At 27.5% G+C, this 21,097-nt stretch overlaps 1 protein-coding gene across 1 annotated transcript in view; it reads right to left on the bottom strand.

Annotated features, from left to right (window-relative positions):
* LOC111642532 (Down syndrome cell adhesion molecule homolog) overlaps window positions 1–21,097 on the bottom strand; it is a gene marked incomplete at its 5' end in the record, with an annotated part of 81,965 nt that overhangs the window by 4,456 nt on the left and 56,412 nt on the right. Inside the window, 8 exons of the mRNA XM_023388884.1 lie at window positions 13,276–13,575; window positions 13,916–14,101; window positions 16,276–16,374; window positions 16,470–16,710; window positions 16,816–16,886; window positions 17,963–18,130; window positions 19,798–19,929; window positions 20,034–20,182. Coding sequence (XP_023244652.1) covers window positions 13,276–13,575; window positions 13,916–14,101; window positions 16,276–16,374; window positions 16,470–16,710; window positions 16,816–16,886; window positions 17,963–18,130; window positions 19,798–19,929; window positions 20,034–20,182 — 1,346 coding nt within the window. The remainder of the gene's footprint in view (window positions 1–13,275; window positions 13,576–13,915; window positions 14,102–16,275; window positions 16,375–16,469; window positions 16,711–16,815; window positions 16,887–17,962; window positions 18,131–19,797; window positions 19,930–20,033; window positions 20,183–21,097) is intronic.

The raw sequence follows: 21,097 nt of genomic DNA, 5'->3' as shown, positions 1-21,097 counted from the left end.
TTCTTACGATAGTGCGATCCGGATATATGTGTAAAATAAAGGAGTGACCAATAAATTTGGATCATAAGGACACTTATTCGTAAGTGGGAGAAGGCCCTCTGTTCGAGACATTTCCGAACGGGATATAGGAACTTTACTAGTGAAGTCAAAGTGACAATGTCCAAGTTCGCTAGTATGAGCGCGGGCAATTTTTTATTCCTTTTTACGTCAGTAACGGCAAATGATCGTCGTAGATGTCCTCGAAGTAATATTATTGATTTTGTAGTGCTTTGACTCAATTCTGAGTTCGTATATTCGGTTAGAAAATGAACTTTTCCTAGTAATTTTAAATTAGGATGTTTTCTCATTTAATTTTATGGTTTGTATTTTAAAGCAGATCGAAAATAAACACTGTACATCATGAAATTTGTCATGCAAAACTTCTAAAACTTATTATGTATAACATACAGGCCTACATCATACAAAATTTTCACAATTTTATTCATTTGAGCAACAGAGTTAAAATTTTAGTACAAGGTTTAGCATACAATAAATTATTTTATCAATTTTAAATTTTCTCGCTGAGGATATAAGATTGTTCGTAATGAAATCGTCTAACAGAAGACAAGGAGAAAAAGTTTAGATTTAAATTATTAATGAAAAATTACGAAGATCCGAATCGAACTTGATTTGATGCCGAGTCTCATAGGCACTAAGAAAACATGAAACAATTAAAAAGAAAAAATATAAAACTAGGATTGAAAAATTAAACACACATGAAAACTTATCAATAATTTAAAATACGACATATTTCCAAAGCTGTAATCTAGATATATAAAAAACATATATAAAATTTCTTAATATGTTGACATATAATAATTATATATTCAATGTAAATTACATTTTTATTTAATTACTTTATCTAAAACCTTCAAAATACTATGATTTTTCATATTAAAAACCGAAAATATTACTGTTTTTAAAAAATATGCCTAAATCATTTAGTTCAATTGATATAAATTTCGGACAAAAATGATTATGAATATAAAAATATTTGTTAAAATCATTTTTAAATTATCATCAATTAAAAACAAAAATAAAATTAAAAATTAACTCGTATTAGAATGTTTTTATATAGACAAATTCTTTAAATAATGGGTGTTAATTTTGTAATGTTATTTTTAAAAAATAATGATATTTTTGATGAATAATTTTAATGAAAATTTTCCCATAAATAACTTCGTAAAAATCAATTATAGTATCATTTGTTAAACTAAGAAAATCTTGGTTTTAATTAGTACAGTCGACCCCCGCTATAACACTGTTGATAATTCCGTTTTATAAGAATTTCATGTTGTACGAGTCACTTAGATTTTACAAATACGTGAGCCGTTCACAGCCCGGCACACGTATTTGTAAAATCTAAGTGACTCTTACAACATGAAATTCTTATAAAACGGAATTATCAAGTGTTATAGCGGGGTCGACTGTATTCTATACTTAAATTGTATTTTACACTCTATTATAATGTATCATTACTTTATTTGCTGTATTGTACTCAATTTTATGTATTTTATGTGCTTTTCCTTCTACACTCATACACTTATGTTTTATTTTACATTAACACTTGTAATATTGCATAGTGTCTGTACTTGTATAGCTTTCAAAATCCATCACTTTGTAATTCTGTATTTACCTTATACTGTAAACAAATTGTAATTAACTACATAATCGTTGTATTTAACTACAACATCATTGCTATACCTGCATCACCATTGTATCAACTATTGTATACTATTCCAACCTACTTCTTGTTATCTCTGTAATTCCTGTATTGTAAACAAGTTAACAACTACTGTATCTGGTTTTCATTCCCGGTAGTGCCATGCGGAGCCTGGCATGTACAAACTGTTGTATATAATAAAGATATTGACTGTACTACTACTACTGTATTCCTTACTCGCTTCTGAAAATGAATCATTGAAATAATATTCACTGTACAATTATCATCATCGTCGTTCATTACTTTTCCCTCTCACAAAAGGAACTGAGGTTTTAACATGCTAGTCTTTCAAACTATACTATTTTGAGCAATCTCCTAATTTAACCATAAAGCTTAATTAATACTTGCATGCGGAAACGTACGACTGAAATAGTAAGCAAAAAATCGCCGGTCATCTTTCCGCATTGAATGTAATCGAATACGGAAACCAGAATATGGAAAGGCGAAATATCCGTCATCTGTCTGATAAAAAGGTGTTGGAGAATGTTGCTTTTTGTATCAATCGAATTTTCATTCTCCACTTCCGATTATATCAGCAGTGAAAGAAAAACGCCAAAGACGAATTTGAGTGAGATAAATATTTGAAATCGATCAAGATTACAGGTATCAAATACTTTAGAATCCGAATTATAACTACACGCTTGCGAGTACCTTTAGATGTAAATTTAATCAGTTAATATTTAATTCAGATAACAAATACGACAAACCACACTTTCTCCGGCCGTCATAGTTCAAATGCTATCCTCCCAAGTGACGTTTATGACGTCGTTATTGAACTGCCTTCCTATTTGATGTAATTTTTATCGTTCTGCCTTCCGAGACGGCAAGTTGAAAATTTTCAACTTTGTATTCCGTCGACTTCGATAGTAAAAGTGACGTCATTTTACGTTCCGATAGACTCTTTCCGTCGTCTCTTTCCGCTTGTGAGTACTTGGCTTAAGTGGCTTATTAGACATGCTACATCACCTAAGTCTATTTTCCATAAGCTTTTTCGTAATGTACCTTACTCTTAAATTAACCTTTATATGCTCATTCTTAGTTCTATCAACTAAGGTTATCTCTCACTACACTTGAGCATCTCCCGCATTTCAGCTATCTGCACCTGAAATTTCATCATTTTTCAATATTTAGATCCATAAAACTTGTAGTCCTGTCTTATAAAACTTTCCTTTAATCTAATTGGTACTCTTTTATCACAAAACACTTGTATTCCGTTGCTTTTTCCACCCTATACCTATTCTATTAGATACAGTAATCTGTCTAACTATCCTCCACTCTCTACCATTGATTCTAGTTACTTAAATTTTTCCATTCTTTTTATTTCCCTCTCTCCAATAACTATTATGAATACTCTCTCTCCTTACCACTAAGACAGCGTATGAACTTCATTTTCTCTCTGCTAATCTTTAACGTTTTACTCTCTATTATTTCTGTCTTCTCTATCAATTCTTAATTTTGTTAACTAGAACTATATTCAGAGCAAACACCACGATCTTCCTTATCTATATCCTTACTTTATCTGATACTAAGATAAAAAAATATGGACTTAATATACTGAATCTTGATGGACAACTAACCCGAAGCTTTCTGCATCTTCATACCCTGTCAAGTCTCTCAAACATTTCTTGTACTACCCTTACAGTACATATTCCTTTACTATACTCTTCTGCCTAAGTACCTATTATACACGACTTCTAGGGACTTCTATCACAATTTTTTTTCTGAATCTGTGAAGACCATGTTCAAGTTCCTCTTAGAATATATTTTTCGATCATTTTGCCTTATTACAAATATTAGTCCGATCAATGGCATGTACTCTGTATTTCACTCATTCTACTGCTCATTAATTTTATTCTTCAATAATTTCCAAGTACCATTACATATTTTTTCCCTTATATAATGGTATTTTTCAGCTTTCTCCAATCCTTTGACCTTGGCTCTCTATTGCTAGCATATTAAATAATCGAGACTAACCATTTTACACCTAGTTCACCTAAAATTTTCCACATGTCAATAGGGATCCCATCTGGAATCACATACTTTTCATCTTTTTTAAAGCTTCCTAAATTACTATTTATTATATGTATTTTGGATGGTAGTTTTTCTGACTTCTATATTTGAGTTACTGTCTAACCCTGCATCTTCATTCATAAGCTTACTAAAGCATTTTATCCACCTACTCTTTTACATTCCTTCATTTCACTAATATCTTGCCCTCTTCATCTTTTAGTAAATCTATCTTTTCTTCTTTACTTTTTTTTCTCTACGCTTTGCTATTCTATATAAATCTTTATCTCCCTCCTTTAGTGTATCTCATCTAATCTGCTATATTCTGCACTAGCTACTTTATTTCTTGTCTCCTGTTATTTTATATTCTAATTTACTGCTCTCGTCTCTATTCAACTCAGATTTTTTAAAGACTTATTTTTTCTTTCTAATTGCCTTTTGAACTTTCTCATTCCACCAGTACGTTTACTTGTCTATTCTATTACCTTCTATTTTTGTGATACCCAAAATAGTTTTTGCGTATTTTCTGAACTTTGTTGAAAAAGCAGATATAATGTGAAAATAGCTTTTCAGTTCCAGTCTATCCATCCCTTCTTTAATTCATTCCTAAACACTCAAAATTTCTTATTCAATCTTCACTACCCAATTATTTTTTTCCTTTTGTATACCTTTATACTGAACCAATAAAAAATTTTCAGTTTATGTCAACTAATCAATTTTGACCTTCTCACCTGGAATAACTTTACAATTTCTACATATGTCCAGCAATTTCCTAGTTCTCAAAAATAAATTTATCAATGCTTAACTTTCATTACTTTTATTTATTTTCAAATTGTAATTGTAAACACACAATTGCAATTGCTAAGTTGTTTAATAAAGCTGTTTATTGCCATTTTTCTCTATTTTTGTTCTGAAATTGCTCCTCCATGAATGCTCTCGTATCCTATTCTATTTTCACATACGTGTGCATTAAAATTACTTCTATACATGTTATTGATAACTTTGTCAAATTTATCCTACAATTTTTTCTTTGATCCTTATGTCTTTAATTACATATAACCTCTGGTGCACAGTAATTATAATATTAAATGTTATTCCAACTCTATTATATCTTTACATGAATTAACTTATCACTAGTTAATCTTACTACATATTTTTTAAAATGCTACACGTATAACAATTCCTTCTAAAATCCCTTCCTACATATACAGGTAACCCCCGTATAACACGGGAGTTACGTTCCAAAAAATTGCCGTGTTATGCGAATCCTTTATGAAGAATAAAGCAAGTATGGAATAAGGGAAAAACGTCTAGCAACATCAGAAGCAAAAGCGTCGAAATCTGGCAACATTGAAACAAGTTTCGAGAAGGACCACGTATATCGACAGTAGGCGAGAAAAGAAAATTTACATATTCTAGTACTACTAGTTCACGAAAATTACTTACTTAAGTACTATTAGTTTTTACTTAAGTACTATTTAGTTACTTACTTAAGTACTATTTCACGAAATTACATACTTAAGTACTAAAAGTTCACGAAAATTATTATTTTCGTGAACTTTTAGTACTTAAGTATGTAAAAGTTTATTACATTTCATGTTGTACGAGGGTTTTACCCAATTCTCGAACCGTGTCAGAGTGAATCCGTGCTATAGAAGTGCCGTGTTATATGGAGGTTACCTATATTAAGTTATATACTTCTATGTTCCTTGATTCCGTCTAGTTTTTTATATGCATGCTATTTAACTCTCCTATCTTTCAATATATGAATTAATTACCTACATTTTCCATTTAACATTTCTAAACTTAATGTAGCTAATCTAACTTACTCCCAATGATACAATTTCCATTACTTTGTTTGCTACCTTAACCTACACTTTATTGTTATAAGATACCCTTAGCTCATTTCTCATATCAACCGGGTAAGGCTAATATTGTCATTTACTTGGCTATTACGCATTTAGGCTAGATCCCATTATAATAAATTTGCTACGGATCGATTGTCTTCCTGATTTCAAAACTCCTCGATTAACCGGGTTTCGGACCTCCATGGCGGAATTTATCACTATACAATTATACGAAAATGAATAAAATCTTAGAAATTAATTTTCATTTCTTGATAAATCTGTTTTGTGATTATTCAAATATAGAAAAAAAATCCATAAAACAATATTCTATATAGATCTAATTTATTATTTTTATCTTAAATTTGAGTAGACAAACCTGAAAATAAGCTTATTTTAAATATCTCTATATACATTAAATTCAAAATATGTACGTATTTTTAAAGGTTTCTATACTGTTCAACATATCCACACCAAATTAGCATGAATATTCTTGGACATCCTAGATAAAATAGTTTGGGGATTCCCCGCAGTATTTTTTCTTCTCGATTTAAGCCGGAGCAATTTTCTGTGTTTTGCAGATTAAATATTCTAAATACTCAGATCAATAAATGTACAGTTAGTTACTAAGACTATTGTTTTTATCATCCTCTCCTTAACCCAACCTCACTAATCCCCCACTTTATCAAAAGCCCAAGCAACGCAGGGCGCATGCAACTACTTATATATATAAATCGATGATATTGCAATTATTTTATCAGGTTGTAACGGTGAAATTTAGACATTTTGAAAGATTTTTATTGATAATTAACTCAACAACAATTACAGTTCAGTTTTGTAGGTAATCAATCACCATCAATTTCAATCACATCTCGCCACCTTTGCTGCAAACTTGTATTCCCTTGAGTATAGAATAACCCAATGAAGAAAGTCTCGAGCATTATTCTCACATTGATACTGTCATTGAACTGTAGATTGGCAATATGGTTCTGTAGGGCGTGAAATAGATGGTAGTCAGTCGGCGCTAAGTCTGGGCTGTAAGATGAGTGAGGCAGAACCTTCCAGCTCAGACTAGACAGTTTCTTTGTTATCTTTGCTGTATGTGCTGGAGTGTTGTCGTGGTAGTATTGGAATTTGTCAATTTTTACAGTGTACGAGAAAACTCAAGTTGATGTGCTAATTCTCCAGTGATCAATCGTGTATTATTGTCTATCAGTTGCAGGAGAATGTCATCATCAATGATGAAATCGTTGCCTGGGCCTAGTCTTGAGTTACGCAAATGTGTTGAGAGTATCACATGTCACGAATTCGTTTAGTAAACAGTCTCACCGAAGGAGACGGTACTACTTGACATTCTGAACACGTTCGTGTTGCTGCTCACATAACTCGAGACTAAGCACCCTAGATGGGGGCTCATCTTGAAGCGAGGAATTTTCATTTTTAAATTTTTTGAATCAATTGTAGCAAGTCTGCCTGTTGAAGGTGTCCTCGCGAAATACATTGCAGATGAGATTGTGAGCCTTCATAGCGTTATGGTCACTTTTGAATGCGTTACGTTGATAAAGCAACTTCGCGCGAATGTTCTTTCGAAAGTGTCATATTGTCAGGCATTGCTGATGCGTTCATTTCCAATGAAATGTGTGACGGAATATCCCTGGTTAATTATATATCCACGTCGAACGGTCTAGAACATTTTTTTTTCTAGTCGTTTCTAGAAAAAGATCAGAATGTCTAAATTTCACCTTTACAACCTAATAGAACTCTTTGCTGCAACTTGTTCTAGACTTGTTTGATAATTTTTCTTATGTATGAATATCTTATTAAAAATGATTTTTATTAATCAGAATTTTAATTTAGATAATTTGTTTTTTAATTTTATTATAGATATTCAATATCTCCAGAGATATTTCTTAAGCAGTAAAAAATTGGAAAACTAATCAAATCAACGTCTGGAGAATTTTCTATACTTTAACATGCTAATTGTTTCGGGGTCCGAAAAAGTTATTAATCCTTTTTTGCAGGTGTACGTATTAGTTAGAAGAAGAAAAATTGCAGATTTAGAGAAAATCAATTTCATCTGCTACTGTAATATCCCTAGAGAAATGAATAAACCATATTAGCGTTGATACAACGATGTCAAAGCAATGCATTTTCGTCTTCTTTTCCAGTTAATGGCTGGACATCCTAAATAAATTTTATATTACTTTCTTGGGTTTTTTTTCAGATTAAAACTATTTTCAGTAGAAATAATCTTACAGAGTTTCTTTATATATGTGTATGCGTGTATTAAAAAGTTATTAATATTCCTCAAGGAACTAAGAGGAATGTAAATATCTTAATTGTAAATAATACGAAGTTAAACCGAAATTTTATGCAAAAAGTATATAATTAAAATAACTTACATTAACATATAAAAAATATCTTTACTTTTAGAATTAATAAAAAACTTAACATCTAATTTAAGAAATAAAAATGAAACCACTAGAAGTAACTTAGAAAAATTATTACGTATCTGAAGTGCATTATAATGAATAATGCAATTTAGATAATTTTTTCTTTTTTCGCTATTTAGTTAATTAAAGTATGCCTTGAAGCAAAATGTCAATATAATGCGCGATAACACAGTTGATATCAATATTAATAATCATAAATTCTGGTAATAATGATTATTTTATTTAACACGTAAGATATTAATATAAATATTTTTATTAATTCATTCTAGAAGTAGAAAATTCTTTAATCATTGTTTCGTTTCTATTAAACAGTAACAAAATAGTTTAATATTCACGATAAGGTACAGTACATCATTATCTATTGGAACATTTAAAAATCAAGGCATCTTAATCTGGATCCGTGGATAGATTTCTGCTAATCAGCAAACTTGAATCAGAATAGAAATACTTCTTTATTTTCAATGTCCAGTAATTATTATTGCTTAATGAGCGAATAAAGGAACACATCATAGTTTCTTTTTAAAATATTTTGATGATATAAGTCATTTCTTCTGTAATTATATCTTTCTTATTTTACTTTATGAACTTTAAAATAATCAATAATCTGAGAACGAGTTCGTAAATTTTATCGATGCTAAAGGGATCTTGCCCTAAAAAATGTTAAGCACCCCTATAACAATGTTTCAGTAATAAGGTATGATTTTAAAAGTTTTAACTATATTTAATACAGCAACAAAAACTATAATCTTACGTAGACTCATCTTAATATTTTTATAATAATAGTTATTGAACAGTGACAATATTATTATTTGTTTGATTAAAAAAATTAATTATATCATCATTATCTTGAACAATTTCTGTTTAGGTCTTAGGATCTGCTCCATTTAAGCTTAAGATGTTTTTGAACTTCTGACAGCTTATATTCCTCTTTCACGAAGATTACATTCAAAGGTTAATCTCGGTAAGTGGTTGTTGCCCTTTCTAATTAGATGGTCTTCCCGTTTTGTCGGGGGGTAATTTAAACATCAAATGATATTTAAAACTTCATAAATTAAAAAATACTTTTATTGATTAAATATTTTAATATTTTGTTTTATAAGACGGTTTGTAAAAAATTGTTGTGGTGTTTTTCTACTTTTCCTCTGTGTATTGTTTATTCATTCAGTATCTCGCTTCTTTGTTTACATATTTAGCGAATAGAATAAAATATTTTTATATTATTACTTTGAAAGCTATTCATGAATATTAAAAATATTTCACTCAAGAGAATAGATAGTTTTTATTTGATATACTATATCTTTATAATATATATTTTTGATAAAAATTTGGTTCGAGCTTACTGAAAATGAATACGTTCAATTTAAAACTGAATAACTAAATATCATTTTAGCAGAAACTCGAATACTAAATTATATATGAGGCAATGGATACAGAAGATCAAAAAATATTAATTCTATTATTAACCATAACTCTCAAAACTTTAGAATTCGGTAACATATTATAATAGTAGTACAGTATTTTTTCTCTCACGTAAAATAAAATTAAACATTTTTTGGTATTTTTGTTGTCTTAAAAATTTCGAGATAATTTTAAGAAGCGAGCAAATATTTCTTTATTATCTCATTTAATGCCTAATTTAAATTCTTTTATAAAAACTAAGAAAGTATTTCTATTCCAATAATAAATCAGTTTTTATTAGTGTTTAATATGAATTTTAAGCAGAGGATGAACACAGAAAGATCGAAATATTAATTAATAAAGAATAATTTTTGTTTAGCCTATTCAACTTATAAAACTATGATACAAGTTTCGTATTTTAATTAAATAAAAAAAATATTCGACTTTGCAAATAATTTGAAGATAGTGATCTTCTGAAATTGATTTTTTTATATGAAGCTCAAGTTGTACGATATTTCTCATTTAAATGTTCTCAAATCTATAAATTTTTATATTTCAATTTAACTAAAATTGATAGAAAAAAATAGATTTACAAAATTTTCATCAAGATCTTACTAATTCGAAAGTTTTTGCAAAGAAAAAACAAGAAATAGAAAAGACAACTCGGTAAATTTTCGGATAAAATAAATAATGGAGAACCAGGGACTGAGAGAAGTGAGATGAGACTCGAACCAGTCATAAATGTGGGATCTCATTCTTCTCGAAAGCCATAAAAGTATAGAAATAAAATCGATAAAATAAATAAGAACATGTTTTTTTACGTCTTATCAAAAAACTTTATCATTTTAATATCATGATTTCTGCATAAATGACTAAATTTTTGGGTGCTCTACTGTCCTCCTCTCTTTGGACATGATGAGAATTAGAACGTTGCAATTGCAAAAACGAAAACTGATTTCAGAAAATTAAGAAATAAAATATTCATATTCAACTAAAATAAACTTAACTGAATATTCCAAGTTTTCACTCTGGACTGTTCAATGTTTTGATTATCAGAAAAAAATGTGGTATCAACATGCTTGCACATTGACATTTGTTTGATAAAGAACAGAGAGTATACACAAGGAGCTTATGAAAGTCTATTTATTGTGATCCTCTAGAAGTCGAAATAAGTTTGCTCTTATTAACATTTGGGATCATTATTTTGTAACTATATAAATTACTTAGTGACTTTTTAAAATAAAATTTGTTTTCAACTTACTTGTTAGTGACAACATCGTTTTAAATTATTGATAAAAAAAATAATGAAATATATAGTATAATTATTAGCTTTATTTTTCAATAAAATATATATCATTTTACTGAAAGTAAAAACGTTTGTGAAGCTTTAAATGAAATATTTTCAGGAAAATAAATCTGAAGAAACAGTTTATAATTTATATGATCGCCTTTTACATCTGAAGTTTTCCTTTATTATAAAGTTTTCACTTTATGATCTAACTTCATATTTAAAATGTCATACAAGGCGCCATTCAAATGTCATTCTAGCAAATAAAACTTAAATAGCACCAAATGAGTGAGAATTCAATTTAATATCATTCTCTATATAAAAGACTTTTTTTTTTTTTTACTTTTGGTAGACCTCCAAATAACGTCAAAAATATTCGAATAATCCACTTTGAAGACATTCAAAGTTTTAAGTGCATTACTCAAATTTATATATTGAAGATATTGAAGAGTTATTTAAAGTTATAAATATAAACCTGGTATATAATGTAAAGAGAAATAAGAAATATTATTCGTATTAAGTGATTGAATAACATAAAATGAAAATATCTTAAAATAGAATTACTCATTTATACAATTCAAATTATAATTTCCAAGATAATCAATCAATATAAAAATTATTTTTGTTAAGAAAAATGTTAAAAATAAATTATTAGAATGCTTTTTAGAATAAAAAAAATTTTTAACGAAAAGTTAATAAATTGCTTTCGATCTAAAATAAACACAAGATAATTTTAGATTCAGAGAAGTAAATCTTACTATAAATAACTCTCTAGAACTTCTATGAAACGTCCGATGTATATACTCGTATATATCGGTACTTATATATAATATATATTCGTTATACAATAATTGTAAATTTAATTGTATAATTTTTAAAAATTAGAATTATCGTGCTTTCATAAATAATTATACTTTTAACAGTTGCATTTAACAATTATAATGCACAATTTTCAACAAAATATGTAAAAATATTCTACTTGCTGTAGTTCATAAAATGATAAATCTTTTAACTGTTTTTTCCTTAAGGGCAATAAGAAGGCCCTAAATATTATATTTAGAGAATAATGAGAAGCATGAAGAGAATAAAAGGTATATTCATAATTCTTGAGTTCTCTGATCTACTTATCAGACGAGGTACAAGATTTATTTACTGTTTTGAAAGTACTTTATTGTCGATATTCTTGTATAATTCACCTTTGTCATAATTTATGTTTATATATAAAGGTTAATTGCATAATTAACCTTTGTCTGATTAGTCCATAACAGCTAACTTACGAATTATGAAGTTTATTCTCAACATAATTTTTCGACAATCTCCTCTTTTATTGAGAAGTTTGAAATTTGTAATAAGTATAAAAATATAATAATTCTATGAAAATCTACGTTAAGAATAATAATAATTTTAAGTAATTAAAAGTAAATAATTTTATCTAAACTCAAAGCTAAATACATAATATNAACATTTCTTACATCAGCCATTAACAGTGATTTTAGTGGTTTTATTTTTGTCATCTTACTAATTTTTTTTTCCTTCCTACCCTCCTCTTTTCTGGAATCAAAAATTTTTCTTTAGTTAATGGGAATGATGTAAAAGTGATATTTTAAATCAACAAACTAATTAAGAAAGTAATTAATAAATTAAATTTGACGTAGATATTTTTAAAAGTTACTATTAATTAAGTACTGTTGTGAGTTTGTTGTGAAAAATCAAAAAATTCAATCGATAGAAATGCGCACTTTTTAGTAAATAAATTATTTTTGACGGGTATTATTTTTTCATCATTAAATATATATATATATTTCCCCCTGTATTTTTTAAAGTTCTTTCTTTGTAATTTTGATATTTAAATTTTTCTATAAACCAAAATGTTATAACATTTTTACATTGTAATTAATTTTATAAATCTTATTTTAGTCGATTTTTCTGAAAAGTTAAAATACTCAAAAACTTAGAAAAGTTTTAAACATGTTAAATTTAGTTTTATAATAACTTAGTAGCGCCATCTGTACATAATTTTTTTAAATGTGTTTTTCCTTCTAATTGATCCTAATACGCTTGGTTCACGAATCATTAAGAAACGAATAAAGTAGATTTATTTGTTTTATTTATAGATGCCAAACTTTCTTTTTAATTAACTAATTCTTCTGTTTTTATTTACGTTTTAATAAATATTTAATAAGAGCTGTTATTCTATTATAAACTTAAAACAAATAATTAAATTTATTTATATAAAACAAACAGAATAATGTTCTGTTTTTCCTATTTCATAGTAGGTTCAATTGTAGTAAAAATTGATTTAATAAATATCCTAGAGAGGGCGCTTTGACAGTTTTTATCTCCAATTTTCTTTCATAACACTAACTACAGTAACAATAAAATAACTTTTTCAGTATAAAAACAATGAACATATTTGGAAATATTCCGCACTTTGAATTCATTTTTAAAAATTTATATGTATTTTTATTATATCTAAATATAAAAAAATTTGAAACTCCATTTGTAATAAAATCACGAACTTACCAAGTTTAGGTAAAGGCTTAGTTCTAAATTCGTAGTCGTTTTGAGTAACACCAGCATCAGTGTATGCAGTAACCATTATGTTGTATTCACGTTCGGGTAATAATTGCCTGATAGTTGTTACATTTCCATGATGCGCCAAAATTTTATCTGGTAGCGACATCCATTTTCTTTGATATTTTGGCCGGTACTGTACGGTAAAATGATGGATAGGACAACCTCCACTTTGCCACGTATTGAGGTGAAGTGTGACAAATGTCGAATTGATGGTGAGAAATGCATCTCGCTGAGAGGGCATTGGTGCTAGATAAGAAAACGAAGATTGAATGGGTAACATTTGACACTAAGGTACATTATAACGGACCGAAACTTACAAATACCATCGATAAATATTGTAACCCAATCGGTAATTTTTCAACTTTAATCGATATATTTTTCTCTTTATATCGACAGTACTTGTCGAGCTTTTAAAATTCTCTTCGATGTTCAATTATGTAAACAATGTACATCAATTTTTATAAAAATTCGTCTTATGATAACAATTTCGTTCGGTTATGAACTTAATTAATTATTAATTAATATTAATATCTTCAAGTATTAATTAAGAATTTATGAATGTTTATGAAAGGCTTCTCTCACTTACGAAATCCTTTTGTTTTAACGGTCACGGGAGTGCTCGGTTCTCCAGTTCCTACACTATTGGTCGCTGTCATGTAAAGATGGTAATTGGTACCACAACGAAGTCCTTCTAAAGTATAACGATCTAGAGCGGAGCTTAGACTTTTCTTTTTCCATTCTCCCTCATCAGTCTTATAGTGAAGGATATACTCTAAAATACAGAACATTATATTTGATATATATGTATCTTTGCCTCTAACAGAATTATTTTCAAGTAAAGAAATACACACACAAAAAAAGTAAGAGGAAAAAAATTTTTTTTTTGAAAGATGTGATCCGGTTCATATGAAATATTATGAGTAATCGATACGAAAAGAATTTTTAAAGCATTCTTTCCGTTTTAGTAACTAAAAAGTATCGTATATTTATAATATTCTTTAGAAATATTTTTATCGATTTACAAATACCAGTGAATCATTCAATCTGTCGATCGATAATTTAAATATTTTATATATTTTATTTTATCTTATTTTTTCCTTTCTTCTTAAATCGGAACTCTTACACAAATACGAACGTATGTAAAATGTTCTTTCAACGTTTCGAATTTCCTTTTGTTGAAGAAAATATCGTGCTTGAGACATTCTCTGCATTTGTAAGTTTTTACATAATGCAAAATAATGGTTAAACTTTATCAGAACTTTTACAAAATTCTTCCAACTCCTCTTAAATATAAATATATACGTAATGGACATTTTCGTTATCATTTAAACATTTATTGGATGATAGAAAATACTATTTTATGTTTTAAAATGTTGCTCTTTCGATATATAATTTTTATTGTAATGCGATTGAATGCGCAATTCAAAACGGAACTATTAATTGTAGAAATTATGTTAAAATCAGATGTTTAATGAATCGAATCTCATGATGAATCTATGAAGTGGTGGTGCTGTAAAGAAGGTGTGGTTTCATGTGCAGGCATTGTACTGTTTCTGACAGTTTGGGAGGACTGCCAATACATCTATTCAATAACCATACATAGCACTTATATCTGTGAAAAGTTCGCTCGCTATACGTCATCATCACTTGAAAGGAAATGCACCTAAACACAACAAAAGATCAACTACCTTATTCGACATCATTGATTAATGAATATTAATAAATAGAGCCTTTTCTGAGGTAGAAATAAAAAAGGAAGAAGCTAGAAAGGACTTGCCAAAATCTTTCATCTGAATATCCAATCCAATTTATCTTTTGTGAAACAGGCAGCGATCCAGTTGCTGTAACACTGTATAGAAATGATCTGGAATTTATCCAACCTCATTGAAAGTTTCGAAGATAGATAAAAACAAACGGCAATCTTTATAAAAATAACTTCAATAGAAAGTATAAATAAAGAAAGAAAACTCTTGCTGTTTGTTCTCTTTACCGATTGTGACGTCGCATACATTGACACACTTCTTTACAGTCGCTATCTTTACTTTCAAGTTAAATAGATTCCTAGTGATGTGTTTAATGATTCTCAATAATAATAATCTCAATAATGGAAAAAAGTATAGAGACATTAATGATCTTTGTCCGAATAAAAAATTATATATATTTTAATAAAATAAAATCGGTCAGAAAATGCTAAAAATTTTAAAATCTGGGTCAAACTTTTGTTTTAAACTATTATTACTTCTACGTTTACAATGAGTATTCAATTTAGATAATTCCCATTTCAATGATGTTTCGTATAAATGTTCTTTAGAGTTTTTAGAATAATTTATAAAATTTGATATCAGAATTTTTAAAAAATGTCTCCAATGGATCTTTATAAAAAAATTGATAAAATTCAAAAGTATAAAATATATAAATCATTAACTCAAATGTAAATTAGGGAATATATACGTGTATACAAACAACATAACTAGGCGTACAAGTTTCCTCCATTCGTGTACTGTACATAAATTACGCACTGTAATCGTTTTGTAAGCATAGTTAGTATAATTACAATGTATATAATATTAACTAGTTAATATGTTATTATTTATTAATGAATTAAATAATTAACTATACTCGTTAATTTGTAACTATGTGACAAACTGGCAATCGTAGTAAAGTGGTTATCTAACACGTTGACATAGTACAACATAGTTTACTACTAATTTACTAGTAGCTTAGGTATCTAATATCTAGTTAATTACACTATATCACATATTTACACTTAGAATAAATATTAATTAACATACTTAACAAGTTACAAAGTTAATTAGTTGTAATATTGACTATATTATTTGAATTAATGACAATTATCATCACTTAAAGTATTAATCATTACTATATTAATCATCAATTATGTTTTCAATGATTTGACTAAATTCTATTAATTGTTTCGTATTTTACCTGTAATAGTCGACTTATCTTTAGAATCCTTTTCCCATTGAACTTCTACTGAATTTGTTGTCGATGACATTGCAGTTAGAAGTGGTGATGTTGGAGGTGCTTCATAGAAACACAGTTTATTAATTTCATTCTTGTTTTTACATTAATGTAGAGTAATTTGTTAAAAAAAAATAATGTAAGACTGTCAAAATTACCCGTTTCTAGTGTCATGCCCACGACTTCATCAGATCTAGGTCCAGGGCCAATCTTATTATAAGCTTGAACAACGACAGCGTATTTAGTGAAGGGACGAAGATTTGTCAAGTAAGTTGATTGTTGTTCAGCATCTTCTGACATTTCGACGTGTTTGTACTGATGAGAATCTGAACTGTCGATTATTTTGTAACCTACATAGTAACCTTTTATCTTTCCATGTCGAGATTCCTCTTTCGGAGGCTAATTATTAATTTAAAAAATTAATTTTACATACTTTCATTGAAACGATAAGGTATTTATTAAATATAGTGTAAAATATGCGTATAATAATAATAATAATAATACCTTCCAAGTCACTTTTAATGATTGAGCTCCTGTAGAATGAACTAAAATTCCAATTGGTGGGCCAGCAGGAGCTTAAAATAATATATATAAAATAAATAAATGGTATTGCTATAAATAGGAAAAATCTATTTTAAGCGTAATATAATAATTTAGGTTTAAATTATGAATTTGCTAGATATTAATTTATAACGTAATAATTATGTTATAAATTATTATAATTTAGATAATAAGCGTAATACTTTAAAATAGATTTTTGCCATTAGAAGAAAGTGGTTACGAATGAATAATTTTTATTTTTTATTCATCAGTTCTGACAGACAATAATGTATAAGTAATTTAAAGATGAAAATATAAAATTCCCAATTAGTGTCTGAAATTGCTTTTAAATGAGTAAAAATGAATTTATATATATATATAAAAATTTCCTAACTTATTGATAAGCCGCTCAATAGTTATTAAAAAGTGTCTTTTTTTTCTAAAGAAAAATCTTTCTTTAGACGACAGTTAAATTGATTATTCTTATTCATTTTTCATTAAAAAGACGAATAAATAGAAGAGTGAGACGAATAAAAATCTCTAAAATATTCCTTTTTTTTGTCAATTTATGAAGAATTATTGAATAATCCTCTTGTGATAAGAACACTTCTGATGATAACATTATTATTTTATAAAATAAATCGTTTATATAGGAAAAAAAATATATATTGTAAGATTTTAGTTATAAATCATTTCTTTGACATATAAATGGAGTTTTGATATTAATTTCTAATTAGCGCCTGATATACAAAAATAATGATCCTGAAGATGATGTTATCCAAGTAAATGAATCATCTGTTGAAGTGATAAAAACAAAAGAAATTAGTGGAAAACGAATCGATGTTGTTCTCTTTACGTTCGATAATTTAAAAATCATAGAATACATACCGAAAAGAATTTTATAAATTATGGATTATTGAATGTTGAAGGGAAAAAAATGTGTTTGTATTTTGTAAGTGGTGATTTGTATGAATCGTCTATTGCTGGCATACATTTTGAAGATTAAACCATCCATCAACGAGATTCATTTAACAAGACAACCTCAATCTTAATCCGCAATCCAAATAAGGCCAACCTCACGATATTTGTCATCTAGAAACAGTTTTCTTACCCTCTTCTTCTGTCGTCACATTAATCATATCGCTTGGATCACTTCGACCTAAAACATTTTCAGTAATGACTCGAATCGTGTAAGATGTAACAGGCGTCAATGACCGAAGTAGAGCACTCGTTTCGGATCCAGTCACGATCGTTTGTACTGTCGGATTCTCCCAATTTTCTAGCAACATAAACTATTATTATTTTATAGAATTATAATATTGAATAAATCTATTAGCAGTAGAATAAAATCAATAAATTTTTTATCACTTAAAAATATCTAAATTTAAAAAAATAATAATAACGTAGAGCCATCTCGTAAGTGTGAACGTTTCGTCATCTAGTGACATTGCATAGATTGTCTGCGATTTAGAATATAGTATTATTATAAAATAGTTTTCGCTATTGCTAATGTGATATATTTTAATGATTAAATGTAGTAAATTTGATTTCATTTGAGAAAATTTACCTTTTTTTTGATCTATTCATAAAATCTTAGCCTTTGCTATGATGTTTTATAAAGGTATCGGGGGAGATAGCTGAGTTCAATAAAAGCCGTTTGCTAGCAGAAGCAGTCACTGAAGTGACAAGGTAATTAAGATAAAAAGGATGTAGTCGTCAATAGTGTCCCTCTGGCAAGGGAGAGATAAGTCACTTTTCCCCGATAGCAAAGTTGATAAAAAGTTTTAAGGTCCAAATTATAAAGTGTAAAGCTGGACATAAAAACAAATGACTTTTCTTTTAACTTGGTGAAACTTTATTTTAACAAAACCAAGAAAAAAGAATTCAATTTTAAATGAGATTATATGATTTATATAATTCGTTCTCTCTAAAAAATAAGGAGAAAAAAATTAGAAATTTTCAGTTTCAAAATTGCACACAGACGAGCGACTTTAGTAATTAAACTTATATTTGAATTACTTTTAATATAAAAAAGAAGTTGAGTTAAATTTAATAAGATTTGTTTAAATAATAGATTGAAGTTGTATAAGTTTAATTTTAAATGTAAAGAATTGAAAGTTTAAATACTCGGGAGTTTTAAATTAACATATTAAGGATTTTTTTGGCGATTTTAAAGCAGGATTAGCACTCTAAATATATTCAAAAACTAAGTATTTTTAATGTAATTTTTAGATAATATTTAAATCAAAAATAATTTTAATAATGATTTAATGAATCTTAATGTAAACATCAATTTTTTAAACATATTTTTCGTGAGCTGCATTAAATTTCTAGTAAAATGCTCTTTATTGTGAGCTGTAGAACTTGCATAAATTTTCTAAAAATAAACATTTACATGTCGAAATACTACATTAATATATAGCCAAATTCTTTTAACAAATTATATATTTCAAGATTCTTCGTTTCTTCTTTAAAGAAATACAAAATATATGAAACATTCCAAATATTTTCAATAATAATTTGATAGTATAATATATTTGGATATTTTATATATCTTAGATTTATATATAAGAAGAAAAAAAACATTCGAAATATGTAGCTTTGGATATTTTAATAAGATATTTTGAAGTTATATATCTGCTTAGGGAATTCTTCTTATACGAAAAAACTTTGTCATTTCGTCGTTTTTTCTTATTTTCTTGACGAAGGAAAATTTTCAAAAATAAATAAATAAATAAAACTAAATCCCCCCGAGGAATCAGAATATTTTGAAGAAGTTATTCAGACTTATATTGTATATCATAATATATTTTCAATTTTAAAACAATCCATGTTTCTTTCGTAATTACAACATTAACATGCATTGCATGTTTAAAAAATACGCAAAATTAAATGTTAATTGATATTCAAAATAATTGTATTTTGAATTGATAACTGCTAATTTACCTGATACTGTCTTAAACTGCACCAAATTACCCGTTATTGGACTATTCCCATTGAAAGGTATTTCCCATTGTAAGGAAATAGTGCGACTAGTTATGTTCGTGACAGATAAATTCAATGGTGCATCTGGTACATCTGTAATTCAGACGTAAACAAAACTTTTATATTAATATATATAAAGTTTAAAATGAGAATTTAATCAAAAATAATTAAATATTTGAAAATTTATTTCTTCTTACCTTGAATAACTAATTGAATATTCGTATCGTCAACACCAAATTTATTCTTAGCTATACAAGTGTATAATCCTGTATCTTGCCTGGAGGTTGATTTGATGGTAAGTTCAGAAGTAGTTTTCTCTTTATCGGTTTCTTGTTTAATCAAATATCTTAAATAAAAACAAAAATTCTAGTTTTATTCACTTAGAAATTGATTTTACAAAGTTTTAGAGATTCTTGTTTGCGTATGATGAATTAAAATTAAAGCGGATCAATTGTGAAAGTGAGAAATGAATTAAACTGATTAATCACTAGATTGACAATGAACTATAAGCTGTAACAAATTCGACAATAAATGGAACGAAGATTTTAATCAATCATTTCTACAAATTTCAAAGCGTTTCAAAAATTATATATTTAATCATTCATGCTTAACTTTAATTTCTAGACGATTTTATTTCGATTTTTTTTCTTACTATATCGATTTCAATAATTTGCAATTTAGACGAATTCTCGAAATATTCGTTTCATTATGCAATATTTGGATTGTAAATTTATTTTATCAGTCCATTTTCTTAATGAAATTCTTGTTTATCTACTTAACAGACACTTTACATTTCTTTACATTATCTTAAGTAACTGAGATTTTTACTTTAGATGACAAAAATTTGCATTTTTTAAAGAAAGAAGTATATTCTTGCTTAACTTAAATTTTATACAATTGTAAGATTTTGCAACATGTTAGTGAAATTTTTTATTTTATAACGCAGCTTTTATAAAGCTTTCACGCAGAAGCAATTTACTTTTAGATTTGTTTTGCAGGGTTTTTTTTAATAAAAAAACTCAAATTTCCAAAATAAATTTATCAGTTTCGCATTATAACACGAAACTATAATTATTTTTGTTGGCTTTTTTTTACTTTAAATATCAGTTGATGTTGCGAGATAAATTGTAATTATTGTGATGAATGATGATACTGGATATTATGGAAAAGCATGAATTATTGGATTTAAAATTTATCAAATCACTAATTTTAAAAACCTATAATGAAAATTCTATTCTCTTTATTTTTTTCTTGATATACA

Source organism: Centruroides sculpturatus, unplaced genomic scaffold (genome assembly GCF_000671375.1).
Source record: "Centruroides sculpturatus isolate CEXI.00-Female unplaced genomic scaffold, Cexi_2.0 scaffold3, whole genome shotgun sequence".
NCBI classification, from domain to species: domain Eukaryota; kingdom Metazoa; phylum Arthropoda; class Arachnida; order Scorpiones; family Buthidae; genus Centruroides; species Centruroides sculpturatus.
This window is presented reverse-complemented; position numbering and strand designations above follow the sequence as displayed.